This window comes from Hippocampus comes, unplaced genomic scaffold (genome assembly GCF_001891065.2).
Source record: "Hippocampus comes isolate QL1 unplaced genomic scaffold, H_comes_QL1_v1.1 scaffold39, whole genome shotgun sequence".
Taxonomy (NCBI): domain Eukaryota; kingdom Metazoa; phylum Chordata; class Actinopteri; order Syngnathiformes; family Syngnathidae; genus Hippocampus; species Hippocampus comes.
This window is the reverse complement of record NW_017842054.1, coordinates 3,849,417-3,867,361: the sequence shown is the minus strand read 5'-3', so window position 1 is coordinate 3,867,361 and position 17,945 is coordinate 3,849,417. Positions and strand designations below refer to the sequence as shown.

Below are 17,945 nucleotides of genomic sequence, written 5' to 3'. Positions count from 1 at the left end.
GCGGGGTCTACTTCCAAGGCACCACCATCGGCATGGCGCCCATCATGAGCATGTGCACGGCAGAGCAGTCTGGAGGCATCGTCATGGTGAGCCGTGATGCCTTCCCGCCTTCTCTTCCTCCGTGTCGCGTTGCATCCATCCAAAGAGGTGTTGACTCTTTGCCACGAGGGCATTCGTGCACATTCCTGACACCACGCTTTATGAAATGATATTATTTCGTACAAGGCCTGCAGCCAGCCGGCATAACGACCTTGCCGGTCTTTCGGTCGTTCGGTTTTTGCTGAGGTGTTTGTTTGTGTTTTTTTACGCACTCCAAAAAAAAAAAAAAAACATCTACACATTTCCATTTTTATGATAAATAGCCAATGCCAGACCTCATTCTAATCACAACGTATTTTCTTCGCAAGCCGGTAAAAATGAGCTGCCAGCGTTGTCCCGGCTGTCCGTCCGCGAGACGGTGGTGCCAGATCGCAAATTGGTTATCTGGTCGATGCCATTAGCCACCGGCCCAGATGGACCTGCCCTCCCGTTAATAGATGTGTCTTCTTCGGGCAGAGCCTTCTCCAGATGTTTGTTGTCCCCGTTACTTTACTTGTGGCAGATGCCTGCCGTGAAGAGTAAAAGGCTACCCAAGTCATCAGTGGCCAGTCACAAGAGAGGAAAAACAACTCTTGAACCCCCCCCCAAAAAACATTGACACTTTCAATGTTTATTTCAAACTACAATGCCTCCACCAAAATTGTACTTATCCTGCATGTCCCTTTGTTAGCCCTTTGGGAAGCAACCACATCACACTTCCTTCAATTGGGATTCAACAACAAAAAAAGCCACCAAAATCAGGTACAGTGTTTGCAAGTAAATCTGTAAAAAAAAAAAAAAAAAAAATTGACCCCTTCCCTACCTCCTAAAAAGGTTTCTGGGTGGCCTCAAAGTAAGACTTTCATATTCAAGAGGGTTTGGCATGGAACCTCAAATGGAACGGGCAGCTCGAATGTGAGTGCTGAGAAAGTTTCACTGGAAGTCCTCGAAAATGAAATGAGGGGGGGAAAATGTCAGGAAAAGCCTACTAGAACATCAGAACTTTGTGTAACCACGTCTCATCTTTTTCAATTGAACTGTGAGAAGAGTTCAACTTAATAGGACATTGTATGTTATTCTTTTGTTTTGTTTTTGCCATACATTTTCATTTTTGATTGTTTTATTTGTTATTTTTTAATGTATTCATTCTTTTTTTTTGCATCCCTTTCATAGGATCACTCCGAGAACCCGCTGGGCGCGGCCGTGACGTTGGCGCACGAGCTGGGCCACAATTTCGGCATGAATCACGACACGCCCGAGCGCGGCTGCGGCTGCAGGATGACGGTGGACCGTGGCGGTTGCATCATGACGCCCTCCACAGGGTGAGACGTCATCCTTTTTTCCCCCACAACCAATTCACCTCACCTTGGGAATGTGCAGAGCATGCAAAGTCTAAAAAGTCCAGAGCTAAGATTCAAACCCAGAACCCTAAAATTGCGAGGCATACATGCTAACCACTAACCCCACTGTGATGCCCCTGCAGTTGAAAAAATATTTTGCATTTATTTAAAGAGATGTCATTCTTCATCAAAGAATCCTGTTGTTACTCAGTGAAGTTGTGGAAGCAGCGTGTGGGACGGGGCTTTTTTTTTTTGGGAGGGCGGGATGGGCGAATAGTGGCCAAGCGCCACACACACACACACACACAATCTACAGGTGCTGTATGAAAGAGGAACGAACTCGAGTCAAAAATGTAAAATTTTGGCATACGAATAAAGCAGATTATTCCACTCGCTTACAACCATCTCAGGGGGCTCACATTTGATCCAGCACCGCCCCCTGCTGTCCACTGAAACTGACGTCAAAACAATTTCTCGCTGTAATTGGTTGTCATGTGACAAAATCCAGACTTGCCGTTGGCTCAGCAAAAAAAGAAAATCAGGTGGAATGAGGGCTGGATCCCTTGTAGCATACAATCACCCCCGAAAATAGCTTGACAAGAAGACTTGCTTGATAATCTGTGCTATATTTCTTGAAAAAATGCCTAATCTATCTCATTTAACAAGATGTATGGAGTCAGACTAGCTCATTTTCATTTGTAATCGATGCTGCGGATTCACATCGCGTAATCGCGCTTATCGCAAGGCTGCCACACACACACACACACACACACACACACACACACACACGCACGCACGCACACACTGTGGCCCGAGAGTGAAGCAGCTGCACCAGTATTCCGCCCACATCTCCTGGGTTGTTGAGATAACAATGTGGCCGAGAGCGATGGACTCTCATGTTAGTAAACACCAAAGCTGATAAGGTAGTCCAGAGGCAGCAAACTGATTTTTTTTTTTTAACTCCCCTGTTGGAAGTTTTGCCCGGGCGGCATTCCGCTACACCGCCAAAACGAGCCAGACTGCAAAATTCCGGTTGGTCTTTGAACTGTATTGGAGCAACCTTTTATAATAAAGTGGAACCTCCGTTTTTGGTCTGCCCTAGTTTTCACGTGATTTTTGCCGGGATTTTTTTTCGTCTGTATTGGTTTTCATTCATCGGCTGTTCATTTGCCCAAATTGATGCGCGTTCATACAAACGTGTGTGTACATGTATAACAGACAGCAAGGTGGATTCAAAAGTTAGACCTTCAAAATAAAAGCATAGAGCATAACAAAACGTTTCACCATACTTTCCTGGATTCACAAAAGTGAGTGCATTTGCTATATTAGCCACAATAGAGCCCAAAGTGTCTTGAAAGTGATATTTTACTCTAGTGCTTTTATTTTGAAGGCCTTACTTTTGACCAGATGTAGGATTTATAAACCAGGAGCGTTAAATTTTTAATGAAAGCTTGCATTGCTGTTTGAACTACATTTTTTTAACTCTATGACAGAAAGTCCAGAATCATCAGTAAAGGTAAAAGTGATGTTCAAGATTAATTTATCCACTTCATTAGTAATTTCTATTTATTTTATGCTGATGATCACTGATAATTTTTGTTTTTTAACTACAACTATTCAAAGGAGGTGTTTTGCAGCAGTATTATGATGGCAACAGATTATTTCCATTATTATTTCCTGTGTAAACAAGTGAGTTAATCCTTTGAGTTTACTGAAAAATCAAGCCAAGCCATCAAACACAACTCACGCACTTCAGCCAACAGACAACGTGAGATGAAGCATTTGCCTTGTGGCCACATCACTTAAAAATGCGGCAAAATACATAATTTACCCGACGACGAACAATTATTGCCACAGATGAACTGAAAGTACCTTTTGAGCAGGCAGACAATAAAGTAGTAGCGACGTGTTTGATGTACGTCTACCTCATCACCAGGACAAGTGCAGTCGTGGCGGGCAATCGGGGGGGGGGAATGACGATATGATCTAAACCCGGCAGTGTGAGTCATTGTGCTGATTAATTATTCAAAGAAAACAGAGCTCGCTCAATTTTATTTTCTAAAGAGCTTATCTGTGACTCTGAGGTCATACAGTAAATGTTGAAGTTTGGTTCTCATCCCACATTTTTTGTTTTTACCATGGTGATGTTTCTTCTTTTTTTTTAAACACTTAAAACTTGCTCGCGGGGGAGAGGACGGTCTTGCATCCAAATGATGTGATTATCGGTGGCACTGCCTGCTGAAATCAGGATAACGGCGACACGCAGAAAGGCGCTTTTAGGCCTCGACACACAGCGCCGACGAGTCTAGCGAGCAAGCTAGGCTTGTATTTATCTCTTAAGCGGCGTACACCCACTGTGATAATCGGACCAAATTTGAAATTTTTTTTTTCCTGTGATTGTTGGATGCCTGCAATATTCTCTTGACGCTTTGGTTGTGGTGTCACACTTCTTAAAAGTGACCCCCCCCCCCCACACACACACACACACACACACACAAGGGTGGACGATCGTCGATGTTAAACCTGTTCACTATTTACGATCGCAAAGCCCTATGTGTGTGGTCGACACCGAATTGAGCCGAGGCAGTTCATTTTTATTAGTTTGTCATTTTTAAAAAATGTGGTTTGCTAGTTAGTTTTAATATTAGTTTTGAAATGGAGTATTTTTGTGCAAGATTGGGAAAAAAAAAAACTCACTAAGTAGTGTCATAAAGTAAACCATTCCCAAATGAGTTTTCCTTCTTCCGTACGGCCGGAAGTGACACTGAAATTAATACATTTAAAATAAAGCCCAATTGGGGTAGTTCATTCCCTCCTTATTGATCAGCTCAGAAATCAGTCACAGATGACAATTAAATGTTCAACATGTTCCATATTTCTGATCGCAAATCCTCATTCGGAACAGTCATCCACTAAAAAAACATGACAATAAGACCACAAGGAATTACCATATGCGCTAACAGTTAACCTAGCGTCTTCTATTTCTTCTTCTACAACTAACCTGTGTTTTCCGGCAGTCTGTATCCCCCCCCACTTTGTACATGCTGCCCCTCACAGGTCAGTCTCGGTACTTCAACGGATACTAAGTGATACACTGTAATTGCAGTAAGAGCACACTTTCAGATTTTTTTGTTTTCCCCCTGTAATATGTGGTGTCTCCCATACTTAAAATTCATTTCACATTGTGATTAAGACATTAGAATTTGCGTGAAGTAGAAAGAAAGGAAAGAAATGAGTGTACCGTCATGACAGGCCTTGATGAAGGAATTCGTAGACATAATGACAGGAGCAGACATTTACTCGACTTAAAGGGTGTGCGTTACTTATGCCGAGCCGTGCAAAAAGCTGTCAAATTGTGTCACAGTGAGATTAAGCAAAATGATGGATATAATTCCCCGAAGACAACCCGGTGTTTGCACAACGTGTCCTTTCTTTTAATCACCAACACCTCCCGATGGTGTCATAGCCTAACATTTGCTTAAAGGTCAGACATGTCTCATCTTGTTAGCCGGGACTAAATATTTGTCACTCCGCAGCACAGTCACCGGGAGAAACCACTTTCACTCTCATCCGTCTCAAGCCTGAAGCCGTCAATCAAGTGACAGGACCCTTTTATTTTGCCTCTCTTCAAACGTTTACCTCACACCCTCGTCTGTTTTGTGCATTTATCGGCGAGATGTAGAACTATACAGAACATTCGGCGGGTGTGCGGTGTATAGGTTTTAGAATAATATTTTGGGCATCGAGGGATGCATACAAAACAACCAATGCGTACAGGTGCCACTTGCACTTTAGTTGAAGGTTTTGGTACACATTTAATCAGACCTATATTAAACCGCCAACGGCAGGAAATCTTACCTTGATAAGTCACAGTCCACTTGTAAAAGTGTGCTGTGGCTCATTCTCAAATCCCGCCCTCTCCACGGCAACAATATTCGGTCAATGTGAAGCCAAACAGGAATACAAATGAGCCACGCTGATCAATGCTACGTGAAGGGTGAATTATAGTGATGAGGGAAAGGAAGAAACTCGGCTTCTCGGAGGCTGAACTTGAGGAGGTGAAACTCGAGGAAGGGCTTCATGGTCGGTGTCTTCAATAGCGCCACCACAACTGAAAGAGAGTTCGATTTTTTTTTTTTTTTTTTTCACCCTCAACATTTCAATTGCGATTCCAAATGCGATTTTTTTTTTCAGTATACAGTTACGATCTGTTGAATTAGCACGTTGGCCTAGATTATTGGCTTTTAAAGTAATGACTTAATCGTCGGAACACCATTCGTTGCAGTGAAAGCAGAATTTTAATGATTTGGTTCGATAATGTTTCATAGACTGAATCCATCTAGTCAAACTGCGATATTTAAATAAATAAATAAAAAAGCCACTCACTGAAAAATCCCAAAGCGGCCGTCGATTAGCATTTTTCTTCTCGCTTGATGAGCATTTCAAAGCAATCCTCGCATCTGGATCAATAAAGCAGAACGAAAGCCGGATGGTGCAACGGAACCTTCGCCCGCCAACCCTTCCTAAGGTGTGAGATCATATCTTCATCCGTGTTTTATTCTCTCTGCGACTGAAAAAGGGGGCTGGTTAATTAAACGGCGACTAATTGTTGTGCTCAGCCAAATTAGTTCCGCTCGGGCAAACGATACACCTGGAGACGCTGCGGGGCTTCGAGCCAATATTATTCAAGGAAGTCGACACTTTCTGCTTGGCTCGTTTTCTCTAGCCGGTGGCCTCAGCTGTCAAAACAAACACGTTCGATCTGGAGCCACTCCAAACGGAGCACATCTTAGGATGCATTTTTAGGAAGGGTGTACTTCTTCAACAACGGTTGGTTGACCAGTGCTGTACTTTAAAAAAGAAAAACAAACACCGTAAACATATCTGAACACACAAAAAAAAAAAAAAAAAAACAGAAAATACCGCACATTATAGTGTATGTGTTAGTTGTTTTGTAATTGCCTCGAGATGTCACAAAGTGGGAGTGAAGCACTTTTTTTCTATTAGATAAGGCTATGTCTAACTTTTTTTTGGGGGGGGGGGCATGGACTCGGTCGGGTGTGCTCAAATAAACAAATGTTCGTGGAAACTTAGAAGTCTTTGTTCGGCTCACACCACCAAATGTTACATCGGGCCTGACAAAATTCAGTTCAGCATGGTTGTTTGGTACAAAAATTCCATGCAATGACACAAGGGAAATATTTTATATTAGACATGACATGTCCTGAGCAAAAATACCGGTTAATCGATGCATCACAATGTTCCCTTTGCCAATTCAGTATCAAATCAGAGAGTTCTCTGATTTATTGAAGGCCAAAAATATCTACCCTTCCACAATTAGCAATGGCTAATCGTGAACGTGGAAATATGATATTAATAAAAGATTTAATAATAATCAGAATTTTGAAGAGATAAAAAATATTTACCTTTCCACGCACATCTTTTTTTTTTTTTTTTTGACTCCTTGACTGTCATCAACTTTGTTGCCACCTCTGCTCCCGCTAGGTATCCCTTCCCCACGGTGTTCAGCACGTGCAGCAAGAAGGACCTTGCAGCCAGTCTGGAGAAAGGCGTGGGCATGTGTCTGGACAACATGCCCGAGGTCAAGGTGCTCTACGGGGGCCAGAAGTGCGGCAACGGCTACGTGGAGGAAGGGGAGGAGTGTGACTGCGGGGAGCCCGAGGTAAGGACAAGGGGCGTCCATCTACGAACATGATTGTCGGTGACCATGTCATGTCCTGAAGGAATCAGAGACATTTTACTTTTTGTCACTCATAGTTCACGTGGATGGCAAAATTGACAAGTAAAGCAAAAGAGAGTCAAACATTGTATGCTTTAACCCCAAACTGGCGAACCAAGCTATTTAATAAAAGTCTGCTAGCTTAACGCTAACACAAAATGTCAATCGTCTTTGATCGGCTAATGGAAATGAACAGAAATGATACAGTTACACACACACACACACACACACACACACACACACACACACACACACACACACACACACACATTGTATGCTTTAACACCAAACTGCTAAAAAGCTATTTAATAAAAGTCTGCTAGCTTAATGCTAACACAACATGTGAATTGTCTTTGATAGGCTAAAGGAAATGAACGTAGATGATAGTTACACACACACACAAACTTTCACACAAGTAAAAGAGAGGTTCAAATATTTTATACATATTATAATAAAACTTTGGATAACCGTATAGAAGTATGAACACAAGCCATATAATTTGGTCTAACGTCCATTAAGTCCATTAGCTTCTTGCTATCATCTAATGACAGATGCCATAAATCAGCTAACAGAAGTTAGCATGTCTTACATCATCTCAGACTTTGAATGCGTCATGTCAATTTTGCCATTTCCCCTCACCTTCACACTTTTATTGTGACTCGAGGTAAATGTTTTTTTTTTTTTAACAAACATCTAAAAACAGAGCTATCCATGCAAGCTGTCGTTTCCAAGTATTTTCCTTCCACGGCACCCTATGCGAGCCCCGCCGCCTGGTGCTCAGTCACTGGTGTGACAGGCTATCACACTGCTGTCATTTCCCAGTCACAGGCCCATTCATCAAGTTGCTCTCCGGCGGTGTGACAAAAAGAGAAAGTTTGATCGGGTCCAGGCTGAAATAAACTTTCCTCTGCCTTTGTCGCCACCACACGAGCTTGAGCTGATGAGTGAATCCATCTCATACACACACAGTCACACGGACTTAAACACACTGCGGGGCACCTTGTCGACGCATGACTGCAGCCGCTCGTCTCTCAGGAAGGCGACTCAGTCACATGTTGCATAACAAAGGCTTCAGTCGATGATTGATCATCGCTGCCTTTTTTTTTTTCTTCTCAAATGTAGAGCGCGGGCCTCCCTCAAGGCTGAACAATTCTAATTTCGATCCGTACCTCCAAAGACACACGGCCGCTGGTCATTAGCATTCATGCATTATTCAGTCAAGAAACGGGTGTCCAGAAATGCCCTTGGGATTCTTCCTTTGCTGGCGTAAGAGGCCGAATATTAGAAACACCTCCAAATGGCATTCAGTGCTGTTCACAGGAATTAAGGCATTCAAAGATTAGCATATGATGATTATAAAATCTTCTTATAGGCAGAAGTTTTGCTCTAATTGGTTTGTCCAAATATAGAATAATAATGTCAGACTTTTTTTTAATGTAAAAAAATTGTTGTGAAAATGTGATGCTTTATTTTAATTTAATATTTGAATTTTACAAGGTATCACAGCAATCAGACATATTTTTTAATTGAAAAAAAAAAGAAAAATTTTGCCTTGATACCAATAATGCATAGCTGAGTTTTATTCCGTTTTTTTTTTTCTTTTTTAAATATGTTTGACTTCTTCGCATTTTTTGACAAACAGCTGCGATTCTCTGTGTGGCATCATTAGTGGTACGCAGGCTCCCTCTAGTGGTACGCAAAACAATCACTTAATTAAATCCTTCCAACTTCCGTCTCTGCAGAGTATTACAGTGGCTTAACTGTTTTGCCATACTTTTGTCACGTACAGTTCAGTTGCGTTTAACTTTTCAGAACAATACAATTCATTTAAACATTTTGTTTAGAAAGATTAATTTCGGTTGAGTTTTTATTCAGCTTTTATTTTCATTGAATCATTAAATATTTTTTTCCTCCATATGTAAGTGCGGTGTTTATGTTCAAACTGTGCATAATGTAAGAGTGATGTGGAATAATATTAAATGTACTTATTAGGAATAAAACCGTCCCCTTTTTTTTTGTTGTTGTGACTGTATTTGATCATTATGGTGGTACTTGGAGAGTTATGTTTTTTAGTTATTTTTGAGGTGCTACACAACTGAGACGCAGCATATGGAAGTGGTTTGTTTTAAGTAAACGTCAAGTCAAAGTCCCGCTGTATTTCCTTTGTGAAAAATTGTCGACCTTCAGGTTGCGGTGTCATTTGTGCATAATGTCGCTGCTTGTTTGATGTGCAGGCGCACTCATACGAGGAGATGAAAGCCGACTTTTGTGTCCTCTGTAAACAAAAAAGCTTCTGTCGGGGCCGGGAGATAAACAGTCCATCTCCGCTCAGCTGTCAGACGTGCAGCGCTTCTCTCCGTTACCTCCGAGACCCACCAAACAACCGCGCCGAGACCACTAAAGCGAGTTAAATTCTTTTGCGTGATGGTGCAATGCGTGACTTACTCGAGGAAATAAAGCTGATGTGTTTTGGCATCTAATAAAAGATAAAAATCGCCTCGGGGTTTTTTTACTCCCCCCCTCGGGTTCTCCTTGTGGGGGGGGGAGTGGTCTTGTCACCGTGGAGATTCTTTCTCTGCCTCAAAAAAGTCTTGTCCACCATGGGCCAAGTCAGTTTATGTCACATCACGCTTTGAAGATCTCCAGAGGGAGGTCTGCGCTCCCAATTTAGGTCTTCTTCAAAGCTGACGAGTGCTCCGCGAGTCCCAAGAGACTCTGATCGGCAATGCCAGCTTTTCTCTCAGTCCTCCAGAACGGAGATCGGGTCCACATCCTTCTGAACACAGCGGTCACAACCTTTTTTTACGTATGGACCTGTTTCACCTAGATTAATATTTCGACGGAACAGCGTCAGGAAAAGCCTACTAGAACATCTGAAACTTCCACGGGCAATTGTGGCATTGCGAACCACCTGCGGCAAATCAGCCATGAATTCATATTTGGAGTCGGACTGCTGATATTGTCTCTTTGATGCGGTTTCTTTCAACTGGTTGTCTCTCCGCTTCCTCTCCAAAGGAATGTTTGAATCCATGCTGCAACGCCACCACGTGTACGCTGAAAGGAGACGCCGTGTGCGCCCACGGACAATGTTGCGACGACTGCCAGGTGATGCTTCTGCTCACGAGCTTGACATTGACAAATGCTGCTGTCGAAAGCCGAGTGCACACATACCAATTTTTATCATTTGAGGCTTTGGGGCCAGAATGGAAATGCCAACACAACACGTTCAAATAAATAATTCGCTGTTGTTGTTTTGTTTTTTTTCCTTCCCCATTTGCTGTTTTTGTGCTCATGCCAAAGCCGTAAAAATGTTGCTTTGTCACCATCTCGTGGCGTCTTAGTGCCAAGGAACTATGTAAACGTGAGTTGAGGAGATTCATAAGGACAAAAGCAATGCGTTACCGCCATCTTGTGGGAGTCGGACTGCTGATATTGTCTCTTTGATGCGGTTTCTTTCAACTGGTTGTCTCTCCGCTTCCTCTCCAAAGGAATGTTTGAATCCATGCTGCAACGCCACCACGTGTACGCTGAAAGGAGACGCCGTGTGCGCCCACGGACAATGTTGCGACGATTGCCAGGTGACGATTCCGCTCACGACATTGACAAATGCTGCCGTCGAAAGCCGAGTGCACACATACCAATTTTTTATCATTTGAGGCTTTGGGGCCAGAATGGAAATGCCAACACAAAATGTTCAAATATATAATTCACTGTTGTTTTTTTGTTTTTGTTTTTTTTCCTCCCCCATCTGCTGTTTTTGTGCTCATGCAAAAGTCGTAAAAATGTTGCTTTGTCACCATCTCGTGGCGTCTTAGTGCCAAGGAACTATGTAAAAGTGAGTTGAGGAGATTCATATGGACAAAAGCAATGTGTTACCGCCATCTTGTGACATCTTGGGTGTCAAGGAACTACATGTCGGAGTGAGTTGAGATTCATTGATTCAAAAGTATTGCTTTGCTGCCATCTTGTGGCATATGTAGGCAATTTTAGATCATATTTTTTTATAACGTCACGAAAGAAGTACGAGTCTAATTTGCCAAGCACCAAAGTCATTCAAGTTAATGCAAAGTAAACCCCCCCAAAAAACTAAAATAAAAAAAATAATAAATCATGAATGAAATAAAATGAAAATGCTTGAAAAAAAACTCACTGAAACTACAACTTATGTTCATATAACTACAACTAATAATTATAGCGAGGATTTTCTTCATTTTCGCCTTTGTCAATTAATATACATGAGCTTTCGGTGTTCATTTTAAATGTCTTCATTTCAGTATTGCTGTGTGTCCATAAAGAAGGAAGGAAGGTCAAATACAGTGGTCTGAGGATTGTAGTTTACGTTACTTGATTACACGATACTTTTTCTCTGAACTTGCACTCAACAACTACTCCAGATATTAAAAAAAAGAAAAACAAAAAAACTAAAACTAACACCAAAACTAACCATTTTTAGTTAAACTAGCTCTTCACACAAGAAGTTATAACGGAATGAAAATTAATGACGATGAAATCCCAAAGCCGTCTCAAGTCTCACATCCAAAGCTGTGATGTTTTGATTGATTTTTCCAGCTCAAACCGGCGGGCACCATGTGTCGTGAGTCCGGCAACTCTTGTGACCTGCCCGAATTCTGCACGGGCGCCGACCCCCATTGCCCGGCCAACGTTTACCTCCACGACGGCCACGCCTGCCACGCCGTGGAGGGATACTGCTACAACGGCATCTGCCAGACCCACGAGCAGCAGTGCATCACCCTGTGGGGTCCAGGTCTCTTCTCGTTTTTTTTCTCTTCTTTTTCTTCTTCTACGTTAGCCACTGAACGGCCCTCTTTGTGTCGTTTATGTTTGAACCCGTGCCGCCCTGTGCGCAGGAGCCAAGCCAGCGCCGGGGATCTGCTTTGAGCGAGTCAACTCGGCGGGGGACCCTTACGGGAACTGCGGGAAGGATTCCAAAGGCTCTTTTGCCAAATGCGATGCGAGGTGGGGCTCTGCAGCTGCACGGCAAGGGTTCGAGCAGGGCTGGGCGATCCTCAAGTTATTCATCGAGGAAATTCATTTGAAGAATAATAATGCTTTGTGATTGTGAATATGGAAAATTAGTGATTCTAAAATTAAAAGGGACTTTCAAACAACTGCTACTTTAACGCCCGTGGAGCAGCAATACATACAAGCAGAAAATACGGCAATCCTCCCAAGCATGGGTTCTCTCTGATCTGTGGGAAGAACGACTCTTCCTGGAGCTTAATAGGGGACCTTCTCTGCCCCGTATTGTTGCTGTTCATTTAAATGCTGTTTTCAAGGAAAATGTAACGATGAGCTTAATCGGTGTCATTAGCAATCGTCATTATGGAGGCAATAGGCCAGCAAAACCATCAATGATTCAGACAGCTAATTGAGTATTCATGCATCGTTTCATGCTTTTATTCTTGGTTGGATTCGCTAATAGCCTTAATGAGAGTCCAAATTATATTTTTAAGGGGAAGACAAAAAAAAAAGATTGTGTCCCAAAGTCTTTAGCATTTTGATGTAAATATTCGTCGTCATGATTAATTTTATTTTAGGCGCTCAATGTCATTTTCCAGCATTATAAAAAATATGATTAAATAATATATCAGATAAAAATGATGAAATATAAAATATATACATAATAGTAATTGTATCAAACATTAGAAAATATTTTTTATCATGCTTTTTTTTATTTTATTTTATTTAATCGAACATTTAATAAGTTCACAGGTATGAATCCTTTTTTCTCAACCGTGGCTTTTCTGATAATGACTTTCTTGAGGCCTCTGATTGGCTAAAATAGCCTCGAGTAAAAAAATGTTTTCTTTTGTTCTTCATGTGGACAGGTATATTTAAACTCTTTAAAAAACAACAACAACCACCACCACCACACTACAGCCAAGCAGTCTTTCATTATTCTGTGGCTGACAGGCCCTCTATGTGCTTCACTGCGTCAATGTTGTCTGATTTTTCTTATGTTTCCTGTGCTTTTGTTGTCCTATCCAGGGATGCAAAGTGTGGTAAAATCCAGTGCCAGGGCGGCGCCAACCGGCCAGTGATTGGCACCAACGCCGTTTCCATCGAAACCAACATCCCGCTTCAAGAGGGCGGCCGCATCCTGTGTCGAGGGACGCACGTTTACCTTGGGGACGACATGCCCGATCCGGGTCTAGTTCTGGCTGGCACCAAGTGCGGAGACGGGAGGGTGAGTTATCGCAAAATGCAAAAAAAATATATTAATTTAATGCCACACCCAGATGAAGACAATTCCACCATGTATGATTAAAAAAATCACGTAGTTCGGCCTTTTAGTCTGCTATCTTAATGCTAACGCTAAATAGCATGTGCGTCGCAGTGCTGTAACGACTTTAAGAAACAGATTGAACACAAACGTGCAGCGCAGTCATACAGCCTTCATCCTCGCTATAGATCAACGTGTTAATGCCGTACTGATGAGTTGAGACGTCTCACTAAATAGTGTATTCATCTGTCTGTCTTACACTGCCCCCAACTGGCCACGGCGGCCACAGCCGCTGCTTGCACACACATGGAACAGCAACACATGGGCTCCAAGCGCATTCATTGTGTGAATGCTAAATGTGCACGTAGCAGGGGGTTCACTCGAGTTAGTGAAGCTCACCATGGTGCTTCACTCTGCGTTCCCCCTGTTGGCAGGTGTGTTTGAATCGCCAGTGTCAGAACATCAGCGTCTTCGGCGTGCACAAGTGCTCGGGAAAGTGCAACGGACGTGGGGTGAGTACAAAGTAGCGGCCGACTCAATATTTAATGGCGCCGCAGCCTGTCTTACACTCTAATTGACTCTTGAGCAAGTTATCCGTTTAATCACCGCAGCTACTTGGCTAATTAAAAGCATGTTGACTTGACATTCCAACTTCATACGCTTCTTTTTTGGTCTTTTGCTTGTTTGAATGGGTTCTCAGAATCAGATCAAGACAAAGTTTATCAAAAGCCGTAAGTTGTGTAGTAAGAGGACTTTGGTCAGCATGCATTTCGGACTTCTGACAGACCACCAGCTAACGTTTTTGTCTCGTCAATGAAAACGTCTCGTCATATTTTAGTCACTAAAGAGCCTCCTTTAGCTTGTCCCCGAAGTTTATCGTCATGATTTTTAGGGGCGGCAACGATATTATTTCATTATCGTAGAAACACCTGTAGAATTATTCCTACATTTCCCTTTACTTGAACATGCTGTTGATCAACATCAATGATAATCTTCTGTTAAGTATCAAAAATATCGTTAAACATAGTTCCACTTTTTAAAAAAAAAAAATTATGTTTATGGAGTACCGGCAGCCATCAGTCGATATAACGATGCCGCCTTCTTCCATACTAGCTTGGTGGCTAATATTTTCGAGCTAAAGAAAAAAAAAACGGCATTAAGAATAGAGTTTTGTAGACTTATTATTCATAAAAAATAAAATATTACCAAAAAAAAAAAAAAATCCAAACATACAATATATACCAAGTCTTGTTAGCGTTCGCTTGACATCAGCTGTGGGAGGAGGCGTGTTTCGTTTGGCTCCGGAGGGAACATTCCCCACCATCATGAAGATATCAAGCTGCCCCCTCATCAAACCTCCCTCGTTGCGCCTCTTAGCCTCGCTAACATCCAGCGACCATCCGGTGTGCAGCTGTGCGACTCCCCCTCAGTCACCTCCCTGCTCCTCCTCCCAACGTCACAATGACAGTTCACTTGGGAATCTTTGGGAAGCCCCCCCTCTCTCACAGCCACGTGTTCACTCAGAGCTTATTTATTTTAATCTTACATTGTTGTGAACGACACAAAGTGGTCTGCCATGGCACCCTGATGTTGGCAGGTTGTCAACACCGTTGTATGAAAGGCCGTAGCTGTGAAAAATTGCCAGCCAAAGTGCTTGCGGCTTCAACAAAATAGCAGCGCTAGCAAGACTAAGCTAGCATGAGCTGGTGTTAGCCATAGCTGCTACTTTGGTAGCATGAGTTGTTCATAACTTACTGTTACTATATTTCTAAATGTTATCGATTGGATGTTTTAATTTTGGGAACGCATAATCAATTAAAAGTCAAACGGAAGTGATAAACTTAACTAACAAACAAAATGGTGCTAATTCAACGTGGCTAATTCAGAATATTACTTCACTGTATAACATGACATTATCATCCACCGTTGCAGGTGTGCAACAACAAGAAGAACTGCCACTGCGAAGCGCACTGGGCGCCCCCGTTCTGCGAGGGGGCCGGCTTCGGCGGAAGCATCGACAGCGGGCCGACGAGATTGGCAGGTAGCCTCTCGCAATGATTTCACTGCTGAACCACAGCTGTTATGTGTCACAACTCTTTCCTTGGCTGTTGCGCTCTGAATTTCTTGGAATAACACAACTCCCATTGGCCTCGGCGGTAAATTACACCGCGCCGTTGTCCTAAAAAAAAAAGTGACTCATTTTGAAATGATGACTCGCCCTTTACGCTCTCTGCGCATGTCCTCTGGTCGTCGTGTGGCCGTAGATGTGTGTGCATTAATGCGCGTCTTGTATGTGGTGCCAGCCGACAGCGCGTTGGTCACCGTGGCCGTCCTGGTGGCCGCCAGCGGCCTGCTGCTGGCCAGCGGCCTCGTTCTCCTCAAGAGGAAGACGCTGCTGCGACTGCTCTTCACCCACAGGAAGAGCACTTTGGAAAAGCTCAGGTCAGCCCACAAAAATCACACGCGAGACAGTTTTCCGATCATGGTACTGGACTCCGCAGCCTTCGCTTTGGTGCTGCGCATGTCAGTCCTAGCAGTGCAACATAGTTGAAGCAAATTTCCTTTATTTATTTATTTATTTTAAGAATATTGTTTGTAAAGCAGCCATTAAGCAATAAATAAATAAATATTAAAAACAGCTCACCTTTATTACCTACTGTTGCTTCAAAAAAAAAAGTTGCATTTCCCATAATAGAGCTACATTGACATCTTATAAAGTATTTTGGTGACCTTTTCATGACCTTTTGCAGATCCATCGAGGCCAAGAGGCCCACCAGCCCAGCCAGGACACAGTTCACGTGCAGACCATTACCACAGCGCAAACCTCCCCCCAAACCCTGCGGACTGGGAGCCAGCATCTACAAGGTGAGTCTTTTTATTGATTTATTTTTGGCGGATCCATTTGGGAATGTGCGCTTCCTGTCATCAATTCAGCCTCCCCTAAAAAGGAAATATGAATGAAGTTGACAGAGACGCATTCCGTTGAGATGAGCTTCGAAAAGCGTTCTTCATAGCAAGTCGGCAGAGGTGATGAATGTTGGCAGCAGACAATGAAAACACGTTTTGATCATGACACGCAGAATTTATTACAGACCGTACATATGTTAGCAACTTTTTCTGAACGTCAACTCTAATGTTGTAAACTTTGATGACATGCACTCATTCACACAAGTGGATTTGTATGTTCTCCGCTTCGTGATGTCATCGTAGATCATATGATTTGTGAAGACAAGCATGAGATGAGGGAGGAAGGTGGAAATGAGATGTTTGGTTTGGAGGCTAGGGAAGGCTTGATGTCATCTGCGAAGCAATTAAAATGAAAACTGAATTTAGGCGAAATGGCAGAGGGTGTGGGGACATTGATAACAAAGAGCAAGGACCCCAGGAGAGAGCTCTGAGGAATACCTGTGGTGAATTGAGAGCTGTCACTTGTGAGGGACATCAGCTGCCTGCAGTCTGGTCTCTGCATCTGCTTGAAGAAAACAATTATTCATTCTTGCTTTGGATCGACAGCGATTTCGATCCCAAAGTGCAGAAGAATCAGGATCCATAGTTTTAAAAGGTGGCGTGTCAAACACAAAACTGAAACATGTCGTCAAATGTGAGTGTGGAAATGAGTTGTGTGGTTTGTAGGGTTAGTAGAGCTTGGTGTCATCCGCAAAGGAATTAAGTGATTTTTGATTTTATGGAAAATGAAACCCAGAGTTTGGGGGCGTTGCCAGTGAAGACCAGGGTCCCCAGGACGGAGCCCTGGAGAATAACCTGTAGTGAGTGGGGAGTTGTTGGATGTGAAAGACTTTCGCTGCCTGCTGCAATCTGATCTCATCACCAGTATATCATCTGTACTTTCGATTTACACCCATTTCCACCCCAAACACAAAAAATAAGTATTTCTACGATGAAAATATGACGTATCAATCACAAAACGGAGTGTTTTTTTTCCACCTAGCCGTCCCTGCTGAGTGCTGAGCCTCTGCTCCCGCCGCACAAGTTCCACTCGCACAGCCTGCGCCGCCTGCCGCTCTACCAGCCGCTCCACATCAGCCAGCCCATGCCCGTGTCACTCAGCGTGGGCCAGCCCACGCTGCCTCCTCTGCCGACCCGACACAGGCTGCCCCCGGCCGAACGCGCCGCCAGTGCTCTGTCGCCGCCCGCCGTGCCGCCTTTCCTCAGTCTGCCCCGCCAGCCCGCATCCTACCAACTGGGCCAGGTATGTCTACAACATGTGAGCACAGAGATGGTGTGAAACGTACGCTCTCGGATGGCTGACGATGAGTTCCCAAGATGCAATGCGTCGAGACTTGTGTCCTAAATGGTCATTTAAGCCAGCTGAAAGGCTGTCTGCCTCCTAAAAAGGACGCCCTGTTTTGCAAAACAAGGCGCCGGTAGCAGAGTGGTCAGGTTCTAATCAAGCGGAGAGACGCCGTGTCACACAGCGGATAAGAGATTCAATCAAAAGGGCAGCGGGTGCGAGCCGAGCGGCAACCCTCGAAGGAAAATGTGTTTAGCCGCTTACCGTGAGACGTGACGCAGCCTCTGTCAC

At 43.4% G+C, this 17,945-nt stretch overlaps 1 protein-coding gene across 1 annotated transcript in view; it reads left to right on the top strand.

Annotated features, from left to right (window-relative positions):
• LOC109510088 (disintegrin and metalloproteinase domain-containing protein 12-like) overlaps positions 1-17,945 on the top strand; it is a 76,138-nt gene that overhangs the window by 56,673 nt on the left and 1,520 nt on the right. Inside the window, exons 10-21 of the mRNA XM_019860150.1 lie at positions 2-86; positions 1,252-1,400; positions 6,924-7,101; positions 10,174-10,263; positions 11,728-11,923; positions 12,027-12,135; positions 13,168-13,366; positions 13,837-13,914; positions 15,335-15,443; positions 15,706-15,844; positions 16,153-16,267; positions 17,352-17,612. Of these exons, the coding sequence (XP_019715709.1) occupies positions 2-86; positions 1,252-1,400; positions 6,924-7,101; positions 10,174-10,263; positions 11,728-11,923; positions 12,027-12,135; positions 13,168-13,366; positions 13,837-13,914; positions 15,335-15,443; positions 15,706-15,844; positions 16,153-16,267; positions 17,352-17,612 (1,708 nt within the window). The remainder of the gene's footprint in view (position 1; positions 87-1,251; positions 1,401-6,923; positions 7,102-10,173; positions 10,264-11,727; positions 11,924-12,026; positions 12,136-13,167; positions 13,367-13,836; positions 13,915-15,334; positions 15,444-15,705; positions 15,845-16,152; positions 16,268-17,351; positions 17,613-17,945) is intronic.